The sequence below is a fragment of the Halichoeres trimaculatus genome, unplaced genomic scaffold (assembly GCF_033239565.1).
Source record: "Halichoeres trimaculatus isolate MK-OKI-2021-1 unplaced genomic scaffold, fHalTri1.1 fHalTri1_scaffold_12, whole genome shotgun sequence".
Classification (NCBI taxonomy): domain Eukaryota; kingdom Metazoa; phylum Chordata; class Actinopteri; order Labriformes; family Labridae; genus Halichoeres; species Halichoeres trimaculatus.
In genome coordinates this window covers 30,729,050-30,748,366 of record NW_027437190.1, presented here as the reverse complement: position 1 = coordinate 30,748,366, position 19,317 = coordinate 30,729,050, and the positions used below count along the sequence as shown (strand labels likewise).

The 19,317-nt window shown below is 40.1% G+C and overlaps 2 protein-coding genes across 2 annotated transcripts; one reads left to right on the top strand and one right to left on the bottom strand.

Moving 5' to 3' along the window:
- Positions 1–1,744: 1,744 nt before the first annotated feature.
- LOC141801147 (uncharacterized) lies at positions 1,745–3,063 on the top strand. The gene is made up of 3 exons (XM_074684092.1): positions 1,745–1,937; positions 2,098–2,184; positions 2,287–3,063. The coding sequence occupies exons 1-3, from the start codon at positions 1,893–1,895 to the stop codon at positions 2,809–2,811; spliced, it is 657 nt and encodes a 218-aa protein (XP_074540193.1). The 5' UTR covers positions 1,745–1,892; the 3' UTR covers positions 2,812–3,063.
- Positions 3,064–5,443: 2,380 nt separating this feature from the next.
- notchl (notch receptor, like) lies at positions 5,444–18,769 on the bottom strand. Its single transcript, XM_074682961.1, has 11 exons — positions 18,633–18,769; positions 16,342–16,486; positions 14,870–15,202; positions 14,006–14,226; positions 11,380–11,704; positions 11,042–11,217; positions 10,887–10,948; positions 10,674–10,797; positions 7,667–7,764; positions 7,255–7,586; positions 5,444–6,271 (listed from the first exon to the last, which is right to left on the bottom strand). The coding sequence occupies exons 1-11, from the start codon at positions 18,682–18,684 to the stop codon at positions 5,761–5,763; spliced, it is 2,379 nt and encodes a 792-aa protein (XP_074539062.1). The 5' UTR covers positions 18,685–18,769; the 3' UTR covers positions 5,444–5,760.
- Between the last annotated feature and the right edge of the window lie 548 nt (positions 18,770–19,317).

Genomic DNA, 19,317 nt, shown 5'->3' with positions numbered 1-19,317 from the left:
GTCTTTCAGATAAGTTATGCTTTAGTGTTTCGTTGATTTAATATTTTGAAACACTTGTTTAAAATCCATAACTGCATGTTGTACAGATGGCTTCAATGCATTTCTCAGTGTTGCAGAGGACTGGTTACATCAACTCTGTGCATAATGATGAGCTTTCATAATCAGGCAAATGGCCACATGTTCTTAAAACTCAAACGACTCCAAATATCTTAAGTCCATGCAAATTTGTGTTTTAACACCACAGCAGACAAATGTTGAATACGTGTGACAGTGGGAGCATAAGCCTTCTCTCTTTTCATTATGGGAACGTGGAGCAGGAGGCGTCATCTTCCTTTATTACCTGTTAAAACTGATACTTCATTTATGAAGTGTGCTTGGAAGAGAGGTGGCTCTCAGGTTCCCACAAGCTTTGGACACGTAACCACTCAGGCTGTGACATAACTCAAAATCTAAACGCACTTTATGGGAAAGTTGTGCGTAAAAGGCAAACTTTACGCGTTAAGTTTGATAGGGTGCATTTCGCCCCGGCTTCTATTGTCATTACAGCTCAATTTGACGAAATGTACAGTTTTTACATAAAAATGCATACGAAATATATCATAGGTAGATGATTTGAGATGAAAAGACACAATGACTTCATTTTCCCTGTATATTTTTGGCTAAGTATGTGAAGAATGAAAAGTTGTGCGAGAGTCTCCTCCAAGTCTTTCTCATGGGAAAATTACACATCGAGCCCCTTTCCCACTTTACAACCTGTCAAAATTGATACATCATTACAGAGGGTGTTTGGGGGAGATGCTGCTCCTTGGTTCCCACGCGCCGCTGTTACAGTGTCCTCACGTAAGGCGTCGCCATTTGGCACAGGGATTCTTATGGTTTCACAGGTATCTGCAACTTTACGCATGGCACAGGGGTGCTTCCAGCAAACTTTTGAGGTTGTTTGAGGATTAAATTACATAAATCAAATCAAGTTAAATTCTATATCATATGTAAGTAGTTTCAGACTGGTTTTGTTTTGCAATTTCAGTAGGGAGATCACACTGTGGCAACCTGCTCCAAAAAAAGTGCCATTTTACGCACACTGCTGGTTTTGCCTTTTGACGTTTATTAAACGACTGAAACTAAACTTAATCATTAGACACGTTTTGAGAGAGCTAATTTAAATGTCTTCTCGTTGTTGGTTATTTTTCTTGCTTGGTGTCTCTTCATTTGCAGATGCGGTCACAAAACGAAGTCTCGTGACGCCATCCAAAGAAAAGGCGCCAGAAGTCACCCACTGTCATTTGTCTGGGTCTCATGCTGTTTCGGCGGATGCGCGCTGCTTTGCCTCACGTATGTTAATAAGCGTCACACGAGCTGGTAACACCTCTGAGGGGCGCGTGTCTCTCACACTCGGCGGGGCAGCTGCACGTGCCTGCAGATTAGTGGAAGGTCCATTGGCGCGTCATTCATTCTTTCATTCAGATTGGGATACTTGAGTAAATGTGCTCAAAATGCACCATTACAAACAGATAAAATAAAGATTAACAAACTGCTTTTCATCCTCAACTGCTCTTTAACTTTTCATGATTAATTCTCTATTTTTGTTGCCAATGCCAGCTCTTTACTTTTAAACTCGAGGTAGAACAAGATTCCCAACAATTCAGTGGCAAAATTCTCAAACAACTGATATTCTACTTTGTTTTGGGAAAAAAAAACCCGAGTTGTGTAACATTTTTTCTTTGTTATGTTGGTTAAAATCTGCAATAAAAAAATACTGTGATGGGCGGAGCTTGAAGGAACGCCTACCTAGGGGTTAAAAGCCCTCACATGGCGCTGGAGGACCACATTTAGCTTCTGCTGACTCACGGACACAGCCACGGCATTGGGTTGACATATCTTGGAGCACAACGATGAAATTGGTTCAGGATTCAGAGGACGCAAAGGCTATAAGAAAAGTACGTTTACTTTTATCAATTCTTTCACGGATTATTTCTCTTTACCACTTATTGTGCTTGTTTTATTCTACGGGACAAATGTGTTTAATTTGAAAAGGCTTAAACGTTTTGTCTTCTTTCACATTTATTAAAGTTGTCTTCTCTTTTTGTTCTGTCTCAGAGTCTCAAACCTCAGGTAGAGAGACGTCGACGAGAAAGAATGAATCACAGCCTGGAGAGCCTGAAGACTCTGCTGCTGCAGAAACAGGTACAGACCCCTGAGTCCAGGTGGTCCCTTGTTCTAACAGTAAAACAAGTTTACAGAAGTTGTACAGAAGACGGTTTGTTGACTATTTTTTTTCTGTTGTAGGAGGTGACCAAAAGGAGAGTTGAAAAAGCTGAGATCCTTGAGCACACCGTCCTCTTCCTCCAGAACTCTGCACACGGAGAAAAAGCGAGAGGTGAAGATGGTGGAGGAGGCCACAAACACTCCTACCAGGACGGCTTCTCCACCTGCCTGGAGAAAGCTGCTCAGTTCTTCGGACCCGGGGGGAAAGGCCTGTGGCTCGGAGCAGCTCACGATGCGTCCTTCGCTGCTCACTTCTCCCGTTCAGTCTCAGACTCTGCAGCAGGCATCCAATGTGAGGATCACCCCCCTTCCAACTCTCTTCTCCTCAGGAAGTCATCCAGATCTATTCTTCGTTCGCTGATTGACAGGTCCGGGTATAGGCTCTGCACGCCTCCTCTTAAGGGGAGCAGTTGTGTAAATCCCTGTCTGGTATCTCCGAGTTCTCCACAGACCCCTCATCAGTCCCTTATAACGACGAGTCGGGCGAGCACACAGAGTCCACCTCAGAGCCAGTCTGTGCACCATCTGTGGAGACCCTGGCCCTGATCATGACACGATCTTTAATGACTTTAACATTCTGATTGATCAGACAACAGCATCTGTTGCTCATCTGACTCTCTTCCTGCAGTGCAATGTATTGAACACGGACCTCCGGCTTTACGTGACGTGTGATGTATCTCTAAATATGATACATTTATTGTAATCACACCGCGTGCTGCTACAACTTTCACTGACCAACTCATGTTATTTGTGTCATTTTTCATGTATTTTTGCACCTTAATTTATTATATTTGTGATTTGTAAATAAACAAAATGAAAATTCTTAACGATGTGTCAGTGTGCGTTCATTATTTACATGGCACGTGCCTTAAGAGAGCGTGTGCTGCTGCACGTGAGGACGAGAGGCACCATGTGGTGACGTTTCACAGATTCACACAGTTGACTGAATACACTGAAGTTGCCAAATTATTCAGAAAAGGGCGAGAAACTTAACCCATGTCACATTTTTGATGAAAAGAGGATATCAGACTTTCGGAATTTATCTGTTCCAACATTAGAGCGATATGTGAGAATGAAAGATAACTTTGTGCTCTCAAAAAAATGAATTAAAGCAGTGCGTAAATGGCGCCAAAATCCGTGCGTAATGCCCCGACTTCTTGTCCTGACGTCTATACACTGTAGTTGATTAATTCATTTGTCCTTCTTAACATAGATTCTTAAAGAGTAAGGTGTTTTTTTTTTAACTCCAGTCACTGTCAGTGCATTAAGACTGCATACTTCAGAGTGCGTAAAACCGTTCCCGGGCTCCGCTTTCAAGTCACTTAATTCAGTCTGTTCCTCATTTCCATCTCAATCGTGATTGAAAGTGCGTGGGAACGTAGGAAGTGTCTCTCCTCTGCCACCCTCTCCTCGTTAATGATGTATCAAATCTAACAGGTAATAAAGCTGTAAATCTGGCGCCATTTCCCCCTTTCCCACGAGAACGAGTGGAAACCCAAACCATTCCTGAAATCTGCAGAAAGAAGGTGTATGAATCTGTTCTGACCTCCATTTGCACGTGCCAGCTCAGCAGAGAAAACCAGGTAGGTTATACAGACTTGGCTCCTCTCTGGTGTGAGGGAAACCCTGCATCACAGCCAATTGGAAGGTTCATGGTTACAATAGGATGGGGGGAGCCATCATGTTTTTTTAGGGTCCATCAAAAAACATCAAACTGGCCTCTGACACCTGATCACTGCAGGTTTTACAATCCTGTCAGTCATACACTGCAAAAAAAGGAAAATCTTATCAAGTGTTTTTGTCTTTTTTTTTTTTTTTTTTTTTTTAAGTAAAAAATGTTTCGCTATACTTGATATGAGCCACATTCAACTGACCCATCCAGAAAAAAAATGTTTGAAGTTGCTTAAAGACCAACATGAGATCTGAATTCCTTGTAACAAGTTTAAAAAAATCTGCCAGTGAAATAAGAAAAATTTGCCCGGAAATTTGCTTGAAACTAGAATATTGTCTTAACACAAGTGTAGGACCCATAATAATGGTGTACATGGACATGGACACCCCCTACTGTCATGTTTATTTTGTACTTTTCATAGTTAAGCTGTTAAAAGATGAATATTCGGGCACTTATGTAATATTTTAGTAATTTTTGGTGGTTAAAATGAGCAAAGCCCACACAGGCATTTTGGGGCAGCTATAGGGTCTTTAAAATGCATGGGTGCAAGTGTGTCATTTAGTACAGTGGTTCCCAACCCCTGGGCCGTGGACTGGTACAGGGCCACACATTAAAAATACTCAACTTACATTATTTCAGTTTGATTTATTATATGGTTCTGAATGATGTTTTATTTTGAAAAATGACTGGATTCCCTCTGTCATACCGTCTATGACTCATTCTTGACGTCAAGCCCCCACAGCTAGCAAAATGGACAAAAAACAAACATCTTTGGTAAGTTTTTTTAGGCAGAGTAAAAGAGCCAGTGAGGAGACAGAAGAATAGCTGGTCCGTGAAAATATTGTCTGACATAAACCGGTCCGTGGCACAAAAAAGGTTGGGGACCGCTGATTTAGGAGACCGGGATGAAATGCAGGATGCAGCCACGCTGAATTTCTGTGCTTGTGTTCCTGTATTTTCAGGGGAGCAAAAGTGGAAACAGAGGGTGAAGAATGTGTATGAGAGAAACCAGACTTCTGTTCGTGTGAATAAGTCATTTACGTCAGAGTTTTGTGGGTTGATTAGTTGTTTTTGAAGTGCCGCACCTATCGTGCTTAGTAGAAGATTCTAAGCCTAACCACCTGTAGCTTACTAACCTTTCTCTTGTTCCATTGGAAGATTTTTTTAACTGCAGTCCAGACCTCATTTTTGTCTTTAAACAACTTGCAACAAGACATTTTTCTGGACTTGTCAGGTGAATGTAGCTCGTATTGAGTCTAAAAAAACATCTTCTACTGAAAACAAGACAAAAACACCTGATCAGATTTCAGTTTTTTTGCAGTGTAGGCTCCTATAATCATTTCCTACCTCTTATGATGCCTCTGTTCTGGGAGGATTAACTGCCAAAAAGCACCTTTCATGACAAGAGTTATTCAGTTGCAGCCTCCATTGTGTTCACTCCATCTGTTGAAATCTGGAACATAATCAGAAATACAAAGAAGTTGCATGAAAAATCACTTTAATTGGACTCTTACGTCTCTGTGCAGCCCCATGCATGTTTCTTTTCCTTTAAAAAATACTAAGTGTTTCCTCTTTTATTAAAAAAACAACATTTACATTGTCTGAGTGTATTTATATTACAGTGTTTGGCATTGTGTTGGATCGGCACACGTCTCAGACAGGATATTCCTCCGTAGGGGAAAAAACAGTTACAGCATTAATAATTAAAGCTTAAGCTGAGTGGAAAGTCAGGAAGTGATTTGGGAAGAAATATCTCCAAGTACTTTTATTTGGTTCAAGAAGTAAATCTGTCATGGAGTTTTTTTTTTCTTTGGTTTTCTTCTCTACAGGGCTGTTTGTGTTGACTCAGTGTTGTTGTTTGACCTCCCACCTCTGGATTTCTGCTCTGAATTTGATGAACTCAGCGCTGCTTGTTCTGTTCTACTCTGAGAATCGCCGTTTACAGCCGGCGCACGATCTGGCTGACGGGGTGCATCTGTGGGAGGAGAAACAACCACTCTTTCTATGGGCTCATGGGCTGAGCTGTCTGTTACGATAAGGTAGTTAGGCTCAGGCTGTGGGGCACTGGACCGACGCTGCAATGCATGCTGGGTGCAGGAGAAGGAGCGCTGCCGAGGGGCAGGCTGGGGGGACAGGAAGTGAGGTGTTGCGGCTCTGGGAGCTTCCTGATGCCTGTCACGATCCTCATCCTCTGAGGTCACCTCCTGTAAGGTGCTGATTGGCCGAGGCGAGCGGCCCATGATTCTTGGAGGGACCAGGGCTGTGGCTGATTGGTTGAGCTGTGGCCGCCAGTTCTGAGGGGCGGGGTACTGGACCCTGTTCATCGACCAATCACTGGCAAGACAAGAATTGGTACAAAATTAGAAAATGCGGCAACAGAATGATTGACAAAAACAAAACAGTTTGACATCTTTAATGTAAGAAGAGACAAGTTCTGATAACTCAGTGGTTCACAAACTTTTCAGCCTGCAACTTTTGCTAGGCACTGCCCTGTTGTGGCTGCCTGTTACACCAGCTCTGTCTTCTTTGTCCGTTTTTTGTAACTTTTTCATCTCTTTTCCTGCATTTTTGTATTTGAAGTGAATCATCACTTTGTATGGTTCATTTGTTGGTCATGGACACCAAACTGGTTTTGTCTTCAGTGAAATTTTTACTATTTTTGCTCCTGTGTTTGTCTGGAGACCCTACATTTAGCCATGGCTGCATTCTTTGCATGTGAAATCAGCTTTTAGCAGCCTGTAGCATGTCAATGCTAACTGGTGCTAGGCCTGTTGTTTCCCACAAGGTAAGGAGAAGGAGGTGAGGACGACGTGCTGGTTCTCAGGTGTGAGCTAAGAAGTGACGACATCGACCTGTCCTTCCATTCATCATTATTGGGAGCGTGAGATCTATCTCCAATAAGATGAACGAGCTAGCCATGCTAACCCAGCAACAAAGGGAATACCGGAAGGCAGAGTAGCATCATGCTATTCACAGACATGGCTAACAGAGCTAACACCAGACACCAAGGCCACATTAGAAGAGCTTCAGCTGCTGTGAGCAGACGGGATCCAGGAGACAGAGACTGAACAGACTGCTGAAGAAGCTCAGTCCTGGACCCTGTGGAGGTGGAGGCTGGCTGAACTGGACAATGATGGACAAGCTGTCAGCATCTATTTTCTTATGGACCTTTTTCAATTTCTACACACTTTCTTACTTTTGTTTTCTTGATTGCTGCTGTGACTCCTCCTGAATTTCCCCTCGGGGATAAATAAAGTATTTTCTATTCTATTCTATGCTATTCTATTCTAAATATCATCCGTGCAGCATAAACTCACTTCTGTGGAGGCGGGGTCATATCTTGATGCGCTATGATCCCCGAGAAGGAGGCACTTCTTCCAGGCAGGCCCTGTGACCCGACCCAGGGTGAGTACATCAGAGCGCGCTCCTCCCACAGCATCTCATTGGCTGCTTCGACAGTAACAGGTCCTCTCTGAATCTGGTGAGCCAATAGGAGCTCCAAGACTTGGTGATGCATGCCTTCTCTGGCGACGTCGATGGGCCGGCGCCCTCTCCGATCATGCAGCTCCAGGTTTGCTCCGTGGAGGAGGAGGAGTCTGGCTGTGTCGTAGCAACCGTGCAGAGCGGAGAGGAAGAGCGCGGTCTCACCCTTTAGGATGAAGAACAATCATCATAGTGTTTGTAATAATTGGAGGAAATGAAATTTAAAGCAAATTCAGTGAAACTTACTTTGTTGTCTTGCAGGTCTACAGCAGCCCCATAGCGGATCAGGGTCCTTGTTAGGGAGAGGTGGTTAACTGAGCATGCCCAGTGCAAGGCTGATCTCCCTGAGAGGGGCAGTGTGAGTGGAGGGGGGTGAGAGGGAAGAGGAAGGGAGTAAGTCAGCCAATGAACAACCATTACATAACAGAGTCGAGCCCAGGAAGAGAAAAGGGAGAAGATCAGGAGTGAAGGATGAGGACGGGAGTGATTAAAAATGAAGAACTTGAACAAAATGGAAAGATGAAAAATGACGGATACAGGGGCAGAGAGTGGGATGGTTAGACAGAAAAGACAGCTAAAGCCAGGAGGTGTGAGCAGTTAATACGTCCATCAACCCGAGTTTGAGCTCATTAACTCTGCTCTGAGTCAGAGGAGGGCAGCAGGGGAGCTGGAGGAGGAAGATGGAAGCAGGAGATAGACGAGATGAACAGAGTGTGGGAGAAGAGGGAAGAGAAGTTACTCGACCCTGCAGAGTACAGGCGTCAGAAAAACAGCTTGATTAAGATCTTCACATTCTTATTTGTCAGAGAGGGGCTGTAACTCAGTTTCACTCAGTAAACAAACATTATAAATAAGCTTCTGCCATTTTAAAGAGGGCTAAGTGGAGCAGAGTAGACATGATTTACTTCTCATTCTCTTTTTTTGAAACTTTAAATTCATTTTTCTTGGTTTGTTTATAACAGCCAGTGGTTTGGTTTTCCCCCACAGTGAGGGCTTCAAGTGGTATTTAATGGGATGCTGACTGTATTAATGCAATACACTCATAATCATAATCTTACTCTATTATCTACAGATGTATAAAATGCAAAACATCATTAAACTTGACTACAAAAGATTAAAATAGCATTTTTAAGTGTTTTTTTGCATCAGACAAGAAAAGAAATAACTATTTAATCTCCTGATGAATTCCACTTTTATGGTCATATTGAAACTGCATATGAGTGATTCTATAATGAGGTGTACATTGCATGTCCATGGGGTAAAAATATCAGTTTTACTACATATTAACTTCAAGCAATGACTAATGTTACAGTGGGTTATTTTGTGTGATACTTCACTTTTATTTAATAAAAAAAGTGAACATATTCCATCATTTATTTAGCTAAAAATGCTAATCATATGTTGGAATTTGCAGTTTTTTTGTGCTGCCCGGTTTCTCAAATGTCAAGTTTGTTCTTCAAAATTAAGACGAGAATACATGTTTGTGTTTATCATTTCCAGGATTATTTGTTCAAAATAATCATTGAAACATATATGAATTTGAAATTTAATTTGTCGATTTGAAAGGGACGATGCAGTTTAACAGAGTTCACAACAAAGCATGAATCTGATGTGCTGCACAGAGAGTTTGTAGGGAGTGCTAATTTACAAGTCCTGTCTCTAGCTGGGCCTTTAAAAAACTAGTTCATAAAATGTGCATTTGCCAGAAATGAAATGGCAAAAAATACAAGATAAAAGTAAAATAAAAAAAAAACACATCAACCTAAAAAACAGTGATTTTTGTGCAATAATTCTTTTAAATTTTGGCTAAACTGTGATGTCAATGATGAGGGATATTTTTAGGGAGTGTAGTCTGACATGGAAATGTTGAATAACTCTAAATTCAGTATAATATGGATATATGTTGAAAAAGTAGTCATAACTGTTGCCCATATCACAGTTGACAAAATTATGCTCCAATTTATTTTTCTTAAAGATGCCATGAGGAGGATCTTTTGTAACTGCACTCCCTCGCCACCTTCTGGCTCGGAGTTTGTCATACTGTTTTAAATTACTTTTAGCAAGGTGTTGAAATTAAGTGGAGATCGGATCAAAACAGATTTTCTTTGTTCAAGTCAACTTTTTACTGGATACAGCCCGCCGAGTTAAGGGACTTATCAGTACAGTTACGTAGTGATGCGGTTTGAAACGTGACATCAAGCAAACGCTGTAGTAGCTGGCTATGTGTAGTGCTATCGTCAGCCCAGTGCTCCACAAAAACTGCTCCCCCTGGTGGCTGGCTGCAGTATAGGTTTAAAATTACGGCTTTCCAGACATTACAGATAGGCTGTGGTCAAACTTTAAAAAATGATTACACCTTGTAGAAATGTTTCTCATGTCCAATTGTTGTGGTGATTTGAAGATATTATTTGGCTGTCTTGTATCCAAGTCCTCTTTTTTCTGAAAAGTTTCGTTTTCATTAGTTATACGAGGTTAAAAACGAGGCTTTACGTTATGTTTAACGATGATTAACAGCTGCCGTTCTCGTGTATTTTTTTCAGGGATTGTAAAATATGTCGGGAGGTAGAATCAAGAAGTGATTAGACTCTCAAAAGAAAAAAAAATCGTATTTTTGTCACCCAGCTCCACTTAGATTCTCCCAGAATCCCTCATCGTCTCTACTGCGCAGAATCTGGCTCCAAACTGCTACAATGGCTGCGCCTGAGACGGTGGTATTTTGGCTTCAAAACCGTACAATGATAAATGGCGGAGCCACGCTGTCAACTCTATAAACAGTCTATGATAGAGACCTATACGGGCCATAAATCAATCCTAATCAGTCCTAGTTGGTAATATTTGGCTGATAATCTTGTTTTAAAGTGTAGATTAGGAACAGGTATATATCCAGAAGGGAGACTTTTTCAAGATCACTTTAAAACTCCTCACAGCCCCTTTAATTATTTAAGAATTCACGAGAGCTTAAACTTGCCAACTAATGAATTTAGTACTTTCCAGGTATATCCTTTGAAATCAAAAAGAAAATGAAGCAAAAATGCATAGATTTTTTCTAAAACTTTTTTTGTAAACCTGAAATGTTCCCCTAATATAGAATCACTCATATATACATGCTTGATGAAAACAATCTAGTTTATTTTTGTGGTATATACTTTTTTATTTTGTCATAGTGTGGAATTTTGAATAATTACTTCAAAAAGATTTACATTCACATACAATTTGACCAATGATGGGGTTGAGAGTGATAAAGGTGAATTACCTGTGTGATCAGTGTTGTTGACAGGAACTCCTGCTCGCAGCAGCTCCAGGACCACCCGGTCCAAACCACTGCGCACCGCCCGGATGAGAACCACAGAGCCATCAGGGCCGCACCACTCTGCAGACTGCAAACATAACCAAGATGGAAGGAATAAACATCGCAGACAGTTGGTTACGCCATGGTTAACATATGCTGATGAAGTAAAGAACAGACCTGCTGTGGAGGACTGAGCAGAGGAGGAGGCATGGCGTTCCTCTCCCATCCTCTAGGTGGTGCTGCAGGAGAATATGATTATGAAAATTCCAACCTGAAACATCTTAATCCTGACTGTAGTGGCTAACAGAGGAGGTTAGGAAGTCAGGTCTTACGTTGGACAGGTCTGCGGGGCTGTGAGCCGCCTCCTCTGTAGTGTTTCTGCTCTGGGCTCCTGTGGTCACAGATGGAGGCGTCCTCCTGACGTCGTGAGCATCTCGCACTGATGTCTTCCATTGAACTCTGGGTGAAGTCTGTATCGCTTCCTATATCCTGGTCTCTTTTCAGGGGTCTGAAAACCAAAGTGAGGTTTTGGAAACTTGTGGTTCTCATGTGGTCACACTGTTTATCCTCTGTGAGCTCTGATGTGACCTCTTAATTAACTTGTCAAGCCGACCTCTCTCCTGTCTCTACATGACATCACTGCTCAAGCAGACAAAACATCCTTTCTCACCGCATTCGTATGGCGTCCTCCCCCAGCGGTTCCCTCCTCCTTTTCTTCTCCGCTTCCTTGGCTTTCTTCTTTTTCCTCAGGCTGATCTTTTCCTTCTCCCTGATCGACCTGACCCTTTGCTCTTGGTGGATCGTGTGTGGTGCCAGAGATTTAGATTTGGGGTCGTTGTCTGTGATTGTGGAGCGGTGTCTCACTCTGTGGCTGTCTTCCCTCTCCGTCCGCTGCCGCCTCACTCTCCTGACGATCAGGAGGGCCGCCAGGGGCAGGACCAGAAGAAGGCCGATGGCTATGGCTATCACAGCCCAGAGCCAGGCAGGAGTCGGCTCTTGATGTGGAGAAATGTAACGATTATCCAGGAGATACTCACATTCATACCTGAACAACAACATGTGATGCTACCCAACAAAGCCTAAATCAATTTCAGAAAACTCCATTTCACTTGAGTTTATTTTTGTAATGTACAAGTTAATCCCTGGGGGTCCAATATTTTCCAATATTTTCCTCCCTCTCTATCATGTTGCTTCTTTTGTGCTTTATTGTCTGCTAAAAAGTTGTTCCCAGAACAAAAATCAATCTGTATTCCTTCATCAAACCACAGAAGCCTTAAGTGGACATGCATGTATCCATGTTTTTGCTCCATTTTAGGTGAAATAAAGTAATTTCACTTGTTTTTTTTCTTGAGAACTAGACTAAATCTTGCTACCCTGAAATAAAATAGGGGTTAGTATTGGCAAGAACCTCACAATAGGACATGCATCACGATACTTGGGTCATGATACAATATTATCAGGATATATTGCGATATTCTACACAGTTAACTATTTGATGAAAAACAGCTTTTTCTATTTTATTGTTTTTGAAATAATGAAAGTAAGATGCAGCGTTTCATACATACACTTAACTTGAAAATATAAAGTGTGTCAAGTTTGTCACTTAAACTACTGTGACATTAAACTAATGTTGCTAAAAAATCATTGGGTGAAAGACGTGGTCAGTTGGTGAAACAGGTAAATGTCACTTAGCGTAACCAATGTTACTCATAAAAACTCTAATATTGCACAAAACATGACAATGATTATCATTTCATCAATCTACTGCGCAGTTAAAATGAAACTTAAATGATTTTAAACTAACCGACCCGAGAACAGAGAGAAAACATTGATGTTTACAGCATCAAAACCCACATCATCAAGTTTAGGAATAAAATACTTTTTCTGATCATATCTATTATACAGTTTATTGGCAACATATAGCGAATTAGCTCTTTGGTGCCATCTACCACATTGGAGGTGTGTATGTTGTATTGTTCTTTCAACTCACCTAAAATATAGATTTTTATTTGAACAAAAATATTTATATTAAGAGTTGAAATATCGATATTTTATCACTGGTCAAAGTATCTCAATTCATTGCCTATCAATATTTTTTCACTCCTCTAAAATAAAAACACCAGTTTTTGCATGAAAACGTTAAATATCTTAATTTCCTCAGGATCCTGACTCATTATTTCTAATTTCCGTGGTATAACAAAGCTGTTTCATATGTGATAACAAGATAAATTGAAATCTTCAGAGAACTGGCAGCTGTTTCTCATTTTCAAGGGACTGTGGAGTAACAAAAAAAATTATGAGTGAGTTGTCACAATTATCTGAAAGGCAATAAATGAATCGTCACTACGCTTGGGCAGGCAGAGAGCTTGACTTCCTTTGTCGCACGTTTTTTTCCCCTTTTTTTAGATTTATTTTTCATTGGACAGGGACAGGACTCATTTCGTTTGTGAATTATTGGCGCAGTTGGATTACTTTGGACACTTTATTTTAGGTTTGGAGACTGTCTGGGGATTTTTCTGTTAATTCAAAATTTGCAGGGGTAGGGTATGGGTGTGCTGGCGGTATGGTGATTTTGTGTTATTGGTGTTTGTAAATATAGTCTTCTGTATCTCCCAATCTTTATTTTTTGTCAGTCTGCTGCGTCTATTTGCTGACTTTCTGCCTGCCTGAACGTTATGACGATTCATTTATTGCCTTTTCAGATCATTTAAATTGTCACAGAGCCCCAAGAAGCAGCCAATTACCCATATCAATATATTATAACAGGTTATATTTAAAAATTACAATATAAGCTAAAGAAATCACTGTTTTATCTACAAATATATCCAAGAATTAAGTTTAAGCCTTTCATTAGTTAATTTAGATAATTAAAAGAGGAAGTGTAGCTTTATAAAATGCATGTTCCACTAAAGGTATGACTTGATTACAAAAGAAATGACCGTATTTACCTCCTGTGTCACAATTTCAACACACTTTAAAGTCAAATAATTCTAGAAAAAAGTGACTATTTGTTGCTTTAATTAAGTTCATATCCATATTAAAGTTTTAGTAAGAGTTTGAATATGCATTACTTGCTACATCATCTTAATGAGAATGTAAAGGTCTTGAAAACTTGCGTATTAAACATGATTCACCTTTGTACTCACATTTCATCTGACAAAAGGTTGAACCCCTAAACTTTTTCACTCAGGTCTACAAACTGGAAACGGAAAGGTGTTTCATGTGTTTCGTTTGGATGACATTCAGAGTTGGATATGCGTGTAAGTGTGTGTATGAGGAAGGACATGAGAGCCCACCTTTAACTTCCTCTATCACAGTATCCTCCTCCCTGCTTCCTATTTCCTCTCGGACGCCTCTTATACTGAGGACGGCCTTCAGCTCCGGCCGGGTGGGGAACGAGGAAGGCCGCAGCAACAGGACGGCACGCAGGAAACTGGCCGCCTCGGTGGCATAGGGGAAACAGGTAGAGGGCATGCGGGAGCACGGCCTGTTGTCCACCTGGAGGAAGAAGAGGGAGCTAGGAAAGAGGGAGAGGGAAGGAAACAGTGGGAGGGAGCATATACGTCATAAATGAGGCCTTTTAAGAGCGTGGGTGCACCAGGAGAACTGGGTTTTTAAATTTTTCTGGAAACTTACCAAGGATTTGCAAAAGTTACAACAACTACTCAAAAAAACAACATTACAAAACACCTTTCATGAAAGCAAACAATGTCTGCATTTGGCTAAGTTCAGACCATTTTATCAGACCTGACGGAGTTCCCCTTGGCACTGTACTTGGCCCACTTTTAGTTCTTTGTTACATTTATTACAAACAAGTCATTGCACATTATTAAACCTCAATTACTGACAGAATTTTGCCAATGGATTGCATTCTCTTATGCAAAACAGTGAAGTAAAGCTTGTGTTAAACCCAGCTTAATTAAGATGTTGAAACTCTTTCCATTTGTTATATAGACACATGTTTTTGCAAGAATCCTAAACTCCAAAGAATCTTTAACCAAACTTTGAGGTATGTAGTTGCATTAGTATCAGTTTCTAGTGTCGGGTTTTAATCTGGGAGGAAGAGGAAGAGTAAAACTAGATCTGCAAAAGGCCTGAAAAAGGTTTCAATCTTAAATGAAACTGGCTGAACATGCGTGATCTAGGACATGACGTCTTACCCATTGGAGTCCGTGGGTGAGGAATGAGACAGCAGACTGGCAAGCTGCTGAACGTCAAAGTCAAACAAGTTCCTGTTAGGAGCGAGAGGGGCGGAGCCTCTCAGTTTAAGCGGCGACTGGAGGAGGACGCTGAGCGCCCAGATCAGGGAGCTGTTGGAGACGGCGCCTCGTTGTTGTGGGACGTCGGCGTGGAGGATTAAGGTGCCTTTGGCCCACACGGAGCTCTGGTGTGAGAAGCAGTCACTGCCGTCCCATCCACAGGGAGCGTTGTGGCATCCCTGCTCGCAGTGGGAGTTAGCGTAATGGTCACGGCAATACAGGATGTGGCTAGGACTGAAAAAGGGACAAAAAACGGGCGAAGCAGAAGAGTCAAAACGCTGTTCTGAAAGACAAAATACCAAAATACCCTTTAAGTTTATTTTTTTTTAAAGTGCCATCTGGTTAAATCATAAACATTTCAATGAAACTCTTTAATGAATTTAAATCACTTTTTGGTATTTTTCACATATACAATGAATGTGCTGTTTATGTATGTTTTGTATGTGCATTAAGGTTAAAGTCACGTACGGATTGTCAGTGTTGTTTCATGTTGTATGGTACGGGTGTTAAGCAGTGGGGAGCTGTGTTATTTCACGTAGGAGGGTCTTAGTTGTGGCAGGGAAATATTTAAGTGAGAGAGGAGTTCAGTGCTGTGAGATGTTGTTCGGTGCCCTTGAAAGCTTCGTGAGTATGTTGATTTTTGATATTTCATTTCTGTTCATATGCATGTTTTGGTAGTTGTTTGTTTAGAGAAATTATAAAACGTATTGTGTCCTTTATTTATTTTGTAGTTTCACACTTCTGTTACAATCAATAAAACTGTGGACAGCAACGCAACGTCTCCAGCTGATCTGATGCAACGAAGAGTTTAGCTGTCTGTCAAGATTTATTTTGGACATAAATCGAGGACAGAACAATGAAATACATACTGCTGCAAAAACTTGGGGATCTTAAAAAACTTGATAGCAGCTTATTATCTAAATTTCTTTTGCATAATTTAATTTTTGATTAACAAGTACTTATTCTAAAAATTGTGATAGCAATTGCTCTCAAATATCTGTGTATGGTTCTTAAAGCCACAAAAATGTCAGTAGGGCATGAAATAATACCTTAGACCTAAAGTAAATCATGTTTAAAATGTTACAAATATGAATACAATTAGAGAAAAAAAATAGATAAATAAAAGTTTAAAAAAATAGATAAATGAAAATAAAATAAAAAATAGACAAATAAAAATAAATAAATAAATAAAATATATAAATCAATCAATTAGTTGATTAATAAAAATATTTTTTTAAAAAGCAAAGAGGGTGATCCAGGCCACCATACATCAGCAACTAAAAATGCAATATTTAATAATCAAACCTCTAACATGGATTTTAAATCTGGAAATGTTTCAATTATGTCTTTTATGTTAATGAAATTATATTTACTTGCAGGGGCTCCTGTCCTTGAGGCAGTCAAATCCGTCTCTGAGACACTCGGGCTCCATACACTCTCTGTCACATGAGCCATTTCCAAACTTGTCCTTACACTTTCTGTTGACTGGACACTGGCCCCATGGATCACTGGGCGCAGCTGTGGATGAAAACACACGTTACAAGAAAACAGAGATATTTCAACATGTTTGTTTTATGGATGGTTTGTCCTTGCATAAGTATGTCTTAACCTTTTAGATTTTATTTATTTTTTTGAGTCACACACTTTCATTTTACGATGCCAAGGTCTGAGTATCTTATCGCAGGGCTCAGTCACCCACATATTCAAACCTCTCATTGTTTCAGTGCATTAGCAGTTATTCATAACAATGCAGGTCAAGCCATGAAAGCTGGCTCCTGATACGGGCCGTTAAAGGAAACAGGAAATGGCCCCGACATAAACAGGAAGTTTCCAGGAGAAACGAATAGCTGCAGGAAATGGAGTGGGCCGTGCCGCTTTCAAGGTCGAAGGTCATCGCCATGGCAATGAAGAATGTGATGGAGCTGGACAATAGGTTTGGCAGGTGTGTGCAGGATCATTAAGTCATAGTTGAATTTAGCATTAACAATAGAGCTGAGATTACAGATGTTGAGTTTAACACTTTTGTTTGACTCAGTCAGCAGAGAGTCTTCACACAGAGGAATAAAAATAGTAGTTGACATAATGCGATGAATCCATGTTGTGTTAAATAATTGTCGGTTATTTTTTGGTGGCAGTATTTTGATAAGGGAAAATGGAAGAAAAGTTCACATTCAGCCTGTTTTTACAGGTATAAAATCAACACATTTGTAGCTAGCACAAACACTTGGATAAAAAAAAAACAAAGGCAGATGTGCTAGCTGCTTAGCTAGCTTAATGTAGCTACAGTCCTCAAACCAACAGTCCTCTCACTCACTAATTTCTGAGTTGTCATGAGAAAAAAAAAGTTTTGACTGTTTTCTTTCCCTTCCACCTGTAGGTTAGTCTCTCAATTTAAGACAACTTAAATTTTAGCCACTTACCTAGCGATAACAGCTACATATGATCAGTGAATGTGACTGAATGCAGCTCAAATTGCAAGTGAAAAAGGCCGTTTTTACTCAAACAAAATACAATTTAAAGTCACTGTGAACTACTCCGTACAAAAACACGCTGTATTATCATTATTGGATGAAAAAAAGAAGCTAAAAATCATAACAAAGCTCACTTTTATAGCGTGGAGAAGAACATTCCTTGTTACTATTAGTTGTAAGTGTAAAGGATCTGCAATAATAGTAATGACCAGTAGGGGGTAGCATTGATCACTAAACGAATAAAGTCTACAATAATTTGAGCCTGTTCCTCACTTGAGCAAAAAAAAAAAAAAAAAAAAAAAAAAAAAAAAAAATATATATATATATATATATATATATATATATATATATATATATATATATATATATATATATATATATATATAATGAAACATAAGTTTTGTAATTTTCCAGTTTTTATCATATAGCTTTTTATATCAAAATCTATAATATTTTGTGCAGATGACCCAACAGGAGCCAAAAAAAAAAAAAAATCTTCATTTGTGTTGAACTTTGTTTTTCTAGTCTTTTGCCTTGTGTGTGTTACTTTTTTGGACACACTTTATCCCTCCCAAATTGAATTCATTTTGGATCATTTTAATGAGGAGGGAAGGGAGAAGAAATCAGGGATTGAAGCAAAAATAAAAAATAAAATAATAATAATTATATATATATATATATGCTCCTTCCTCTGTTTCTGATTGGCTAATAGCATTGGCTGGCTTTATTGGTTTACAACAGAATCATGACTTTATTGGATAGTCAAAACTGAACTGCATTTGATGCATGTGCATCTTTTTATTACCTTCTTTTTTTTCCCAACTGGTGGAAATCCGTCTAGAGGCGGAGAACTTTAATCCCTGAGAAATAAACTATCATTTCCTCTTGGTAATCTGAAACAAATATAATCCACTATCCAAAACCACAAATAAAGGATTTTGTTGAATTAATTTATACAAATCTGATTCAATAAAGATAAAATCAACATCTGAATTTACCTAAAAAACAACCTGTTTTGTAAATCTGGGCATTTTACTACTCCAAGTTTTTTTCTCCTAAACTCTGTCTGAATTAGAAACCACAAAGGTAAATACTACTTAATGAAAGCATTAAGAAATGAAAGCTCCAAGATAGCTTTGTTTTCTTTTTAATCAATATATTTTTGTAGTGACAAAGCTAAATAAGAAACTCACCTCGGCATGTTAAGCTCAGCCCCAGCAGCAAAATCGTCCTCAGTGCCAACATCTCCCCTCAGGTCACCAGCTGTTTGCCTTCTCCTCTCTGTTGCCAAGTCCAGCTGTTTGGTAAACGTCCCTCTGATCTCCAGAAGTGACTCAAAGTGGTAAACCCTGTTGGATACGTGTTCCTCTGTGGTGTCACTTCTCTCCCGCTGTCCACCATAAAAAGTTGACTCTGACTTATTCCATCACGGCCACCAACACCTTCCAGCACCGCCACCCAGCCCACTTTGTTCACTAGCTCTCTTTTTTTTCTCACAGGCCCTGCGGATATCTGGACAACTTCCTGCCACTGTGTGGAGAAGAATAGGAGGGTGACGACTGTATGTGCATGTGTGTGCGTATTTGTAGCTCTCGGTGTCTCGACTTGAAAAAAAACACACAGTGTGGGGTAAGAGAGCTGTTAGGGGAGCTGCTGTTTGAGTGTGTAGAAAGCTGCGGGGTGTGAGGGAACGGCATGGTTTGAATTTGACCTTTCAAAAGAAGTGTAGAAGTACACACACTCATATACACATTTGTGCATTGTCTGGCTGCTGAGTCAATAAAATTGACTGGTCTTGCCCTCCAAGAGGGCTGTGTAAAGTGCTTCACAAAGAAAACAGAACTCATTAGCTATTGTCTTGGCATTTGATAATCAAGT

Excerpts from the sequence above, each read along its gene's own strand:
- LOC141801147 (XM_074684092.1), top strand. The coding sequence starts at position 1,893 with ATGAAATTGGTTCAGGATTCAGAGGACGCAAAGGCTATAAGAAAA. Across the intron at positions 1,938-2,097 it reads ACGCAAAGGCTATAAGAAAA|AGTCTCAAACCTCAGGTAGA; the intron begins GTACGTTTACTT and ends GTTCTGTCTCAG. Across the intron at positions 2,185-2,286 it reads CTCTGCTGCTGCAGAAACAG|GAGGTGACCAAAAGGAGAGT; the intron begins GTACAGACCCCT and ends TTTCTGTTGTAG.
- notchl (XM_074682961.1), bottom strand. The coding sequence starts at position 18,684 with ATGTTGGCACTGAGGACGATTTTGCTGCTGGGGCTGAGCTTAACATGC. Across the intron at positions 11,218-11,379 it reads GAGGACGCCATACGAATGCG|ACCCCTGAAAAGAGACCAGG; the intron begins GTGAGAAAGGAT and ends TTTGGTTTTCAG. Across the intron at positions 10,798-10,886 it reads TGCTCAGTCCTCCACAGCAG|TCTGCAGAGTGGTGCGGCCC; the intron begins GTCTGTTCTTTA and ends TTATGTTTGCAG.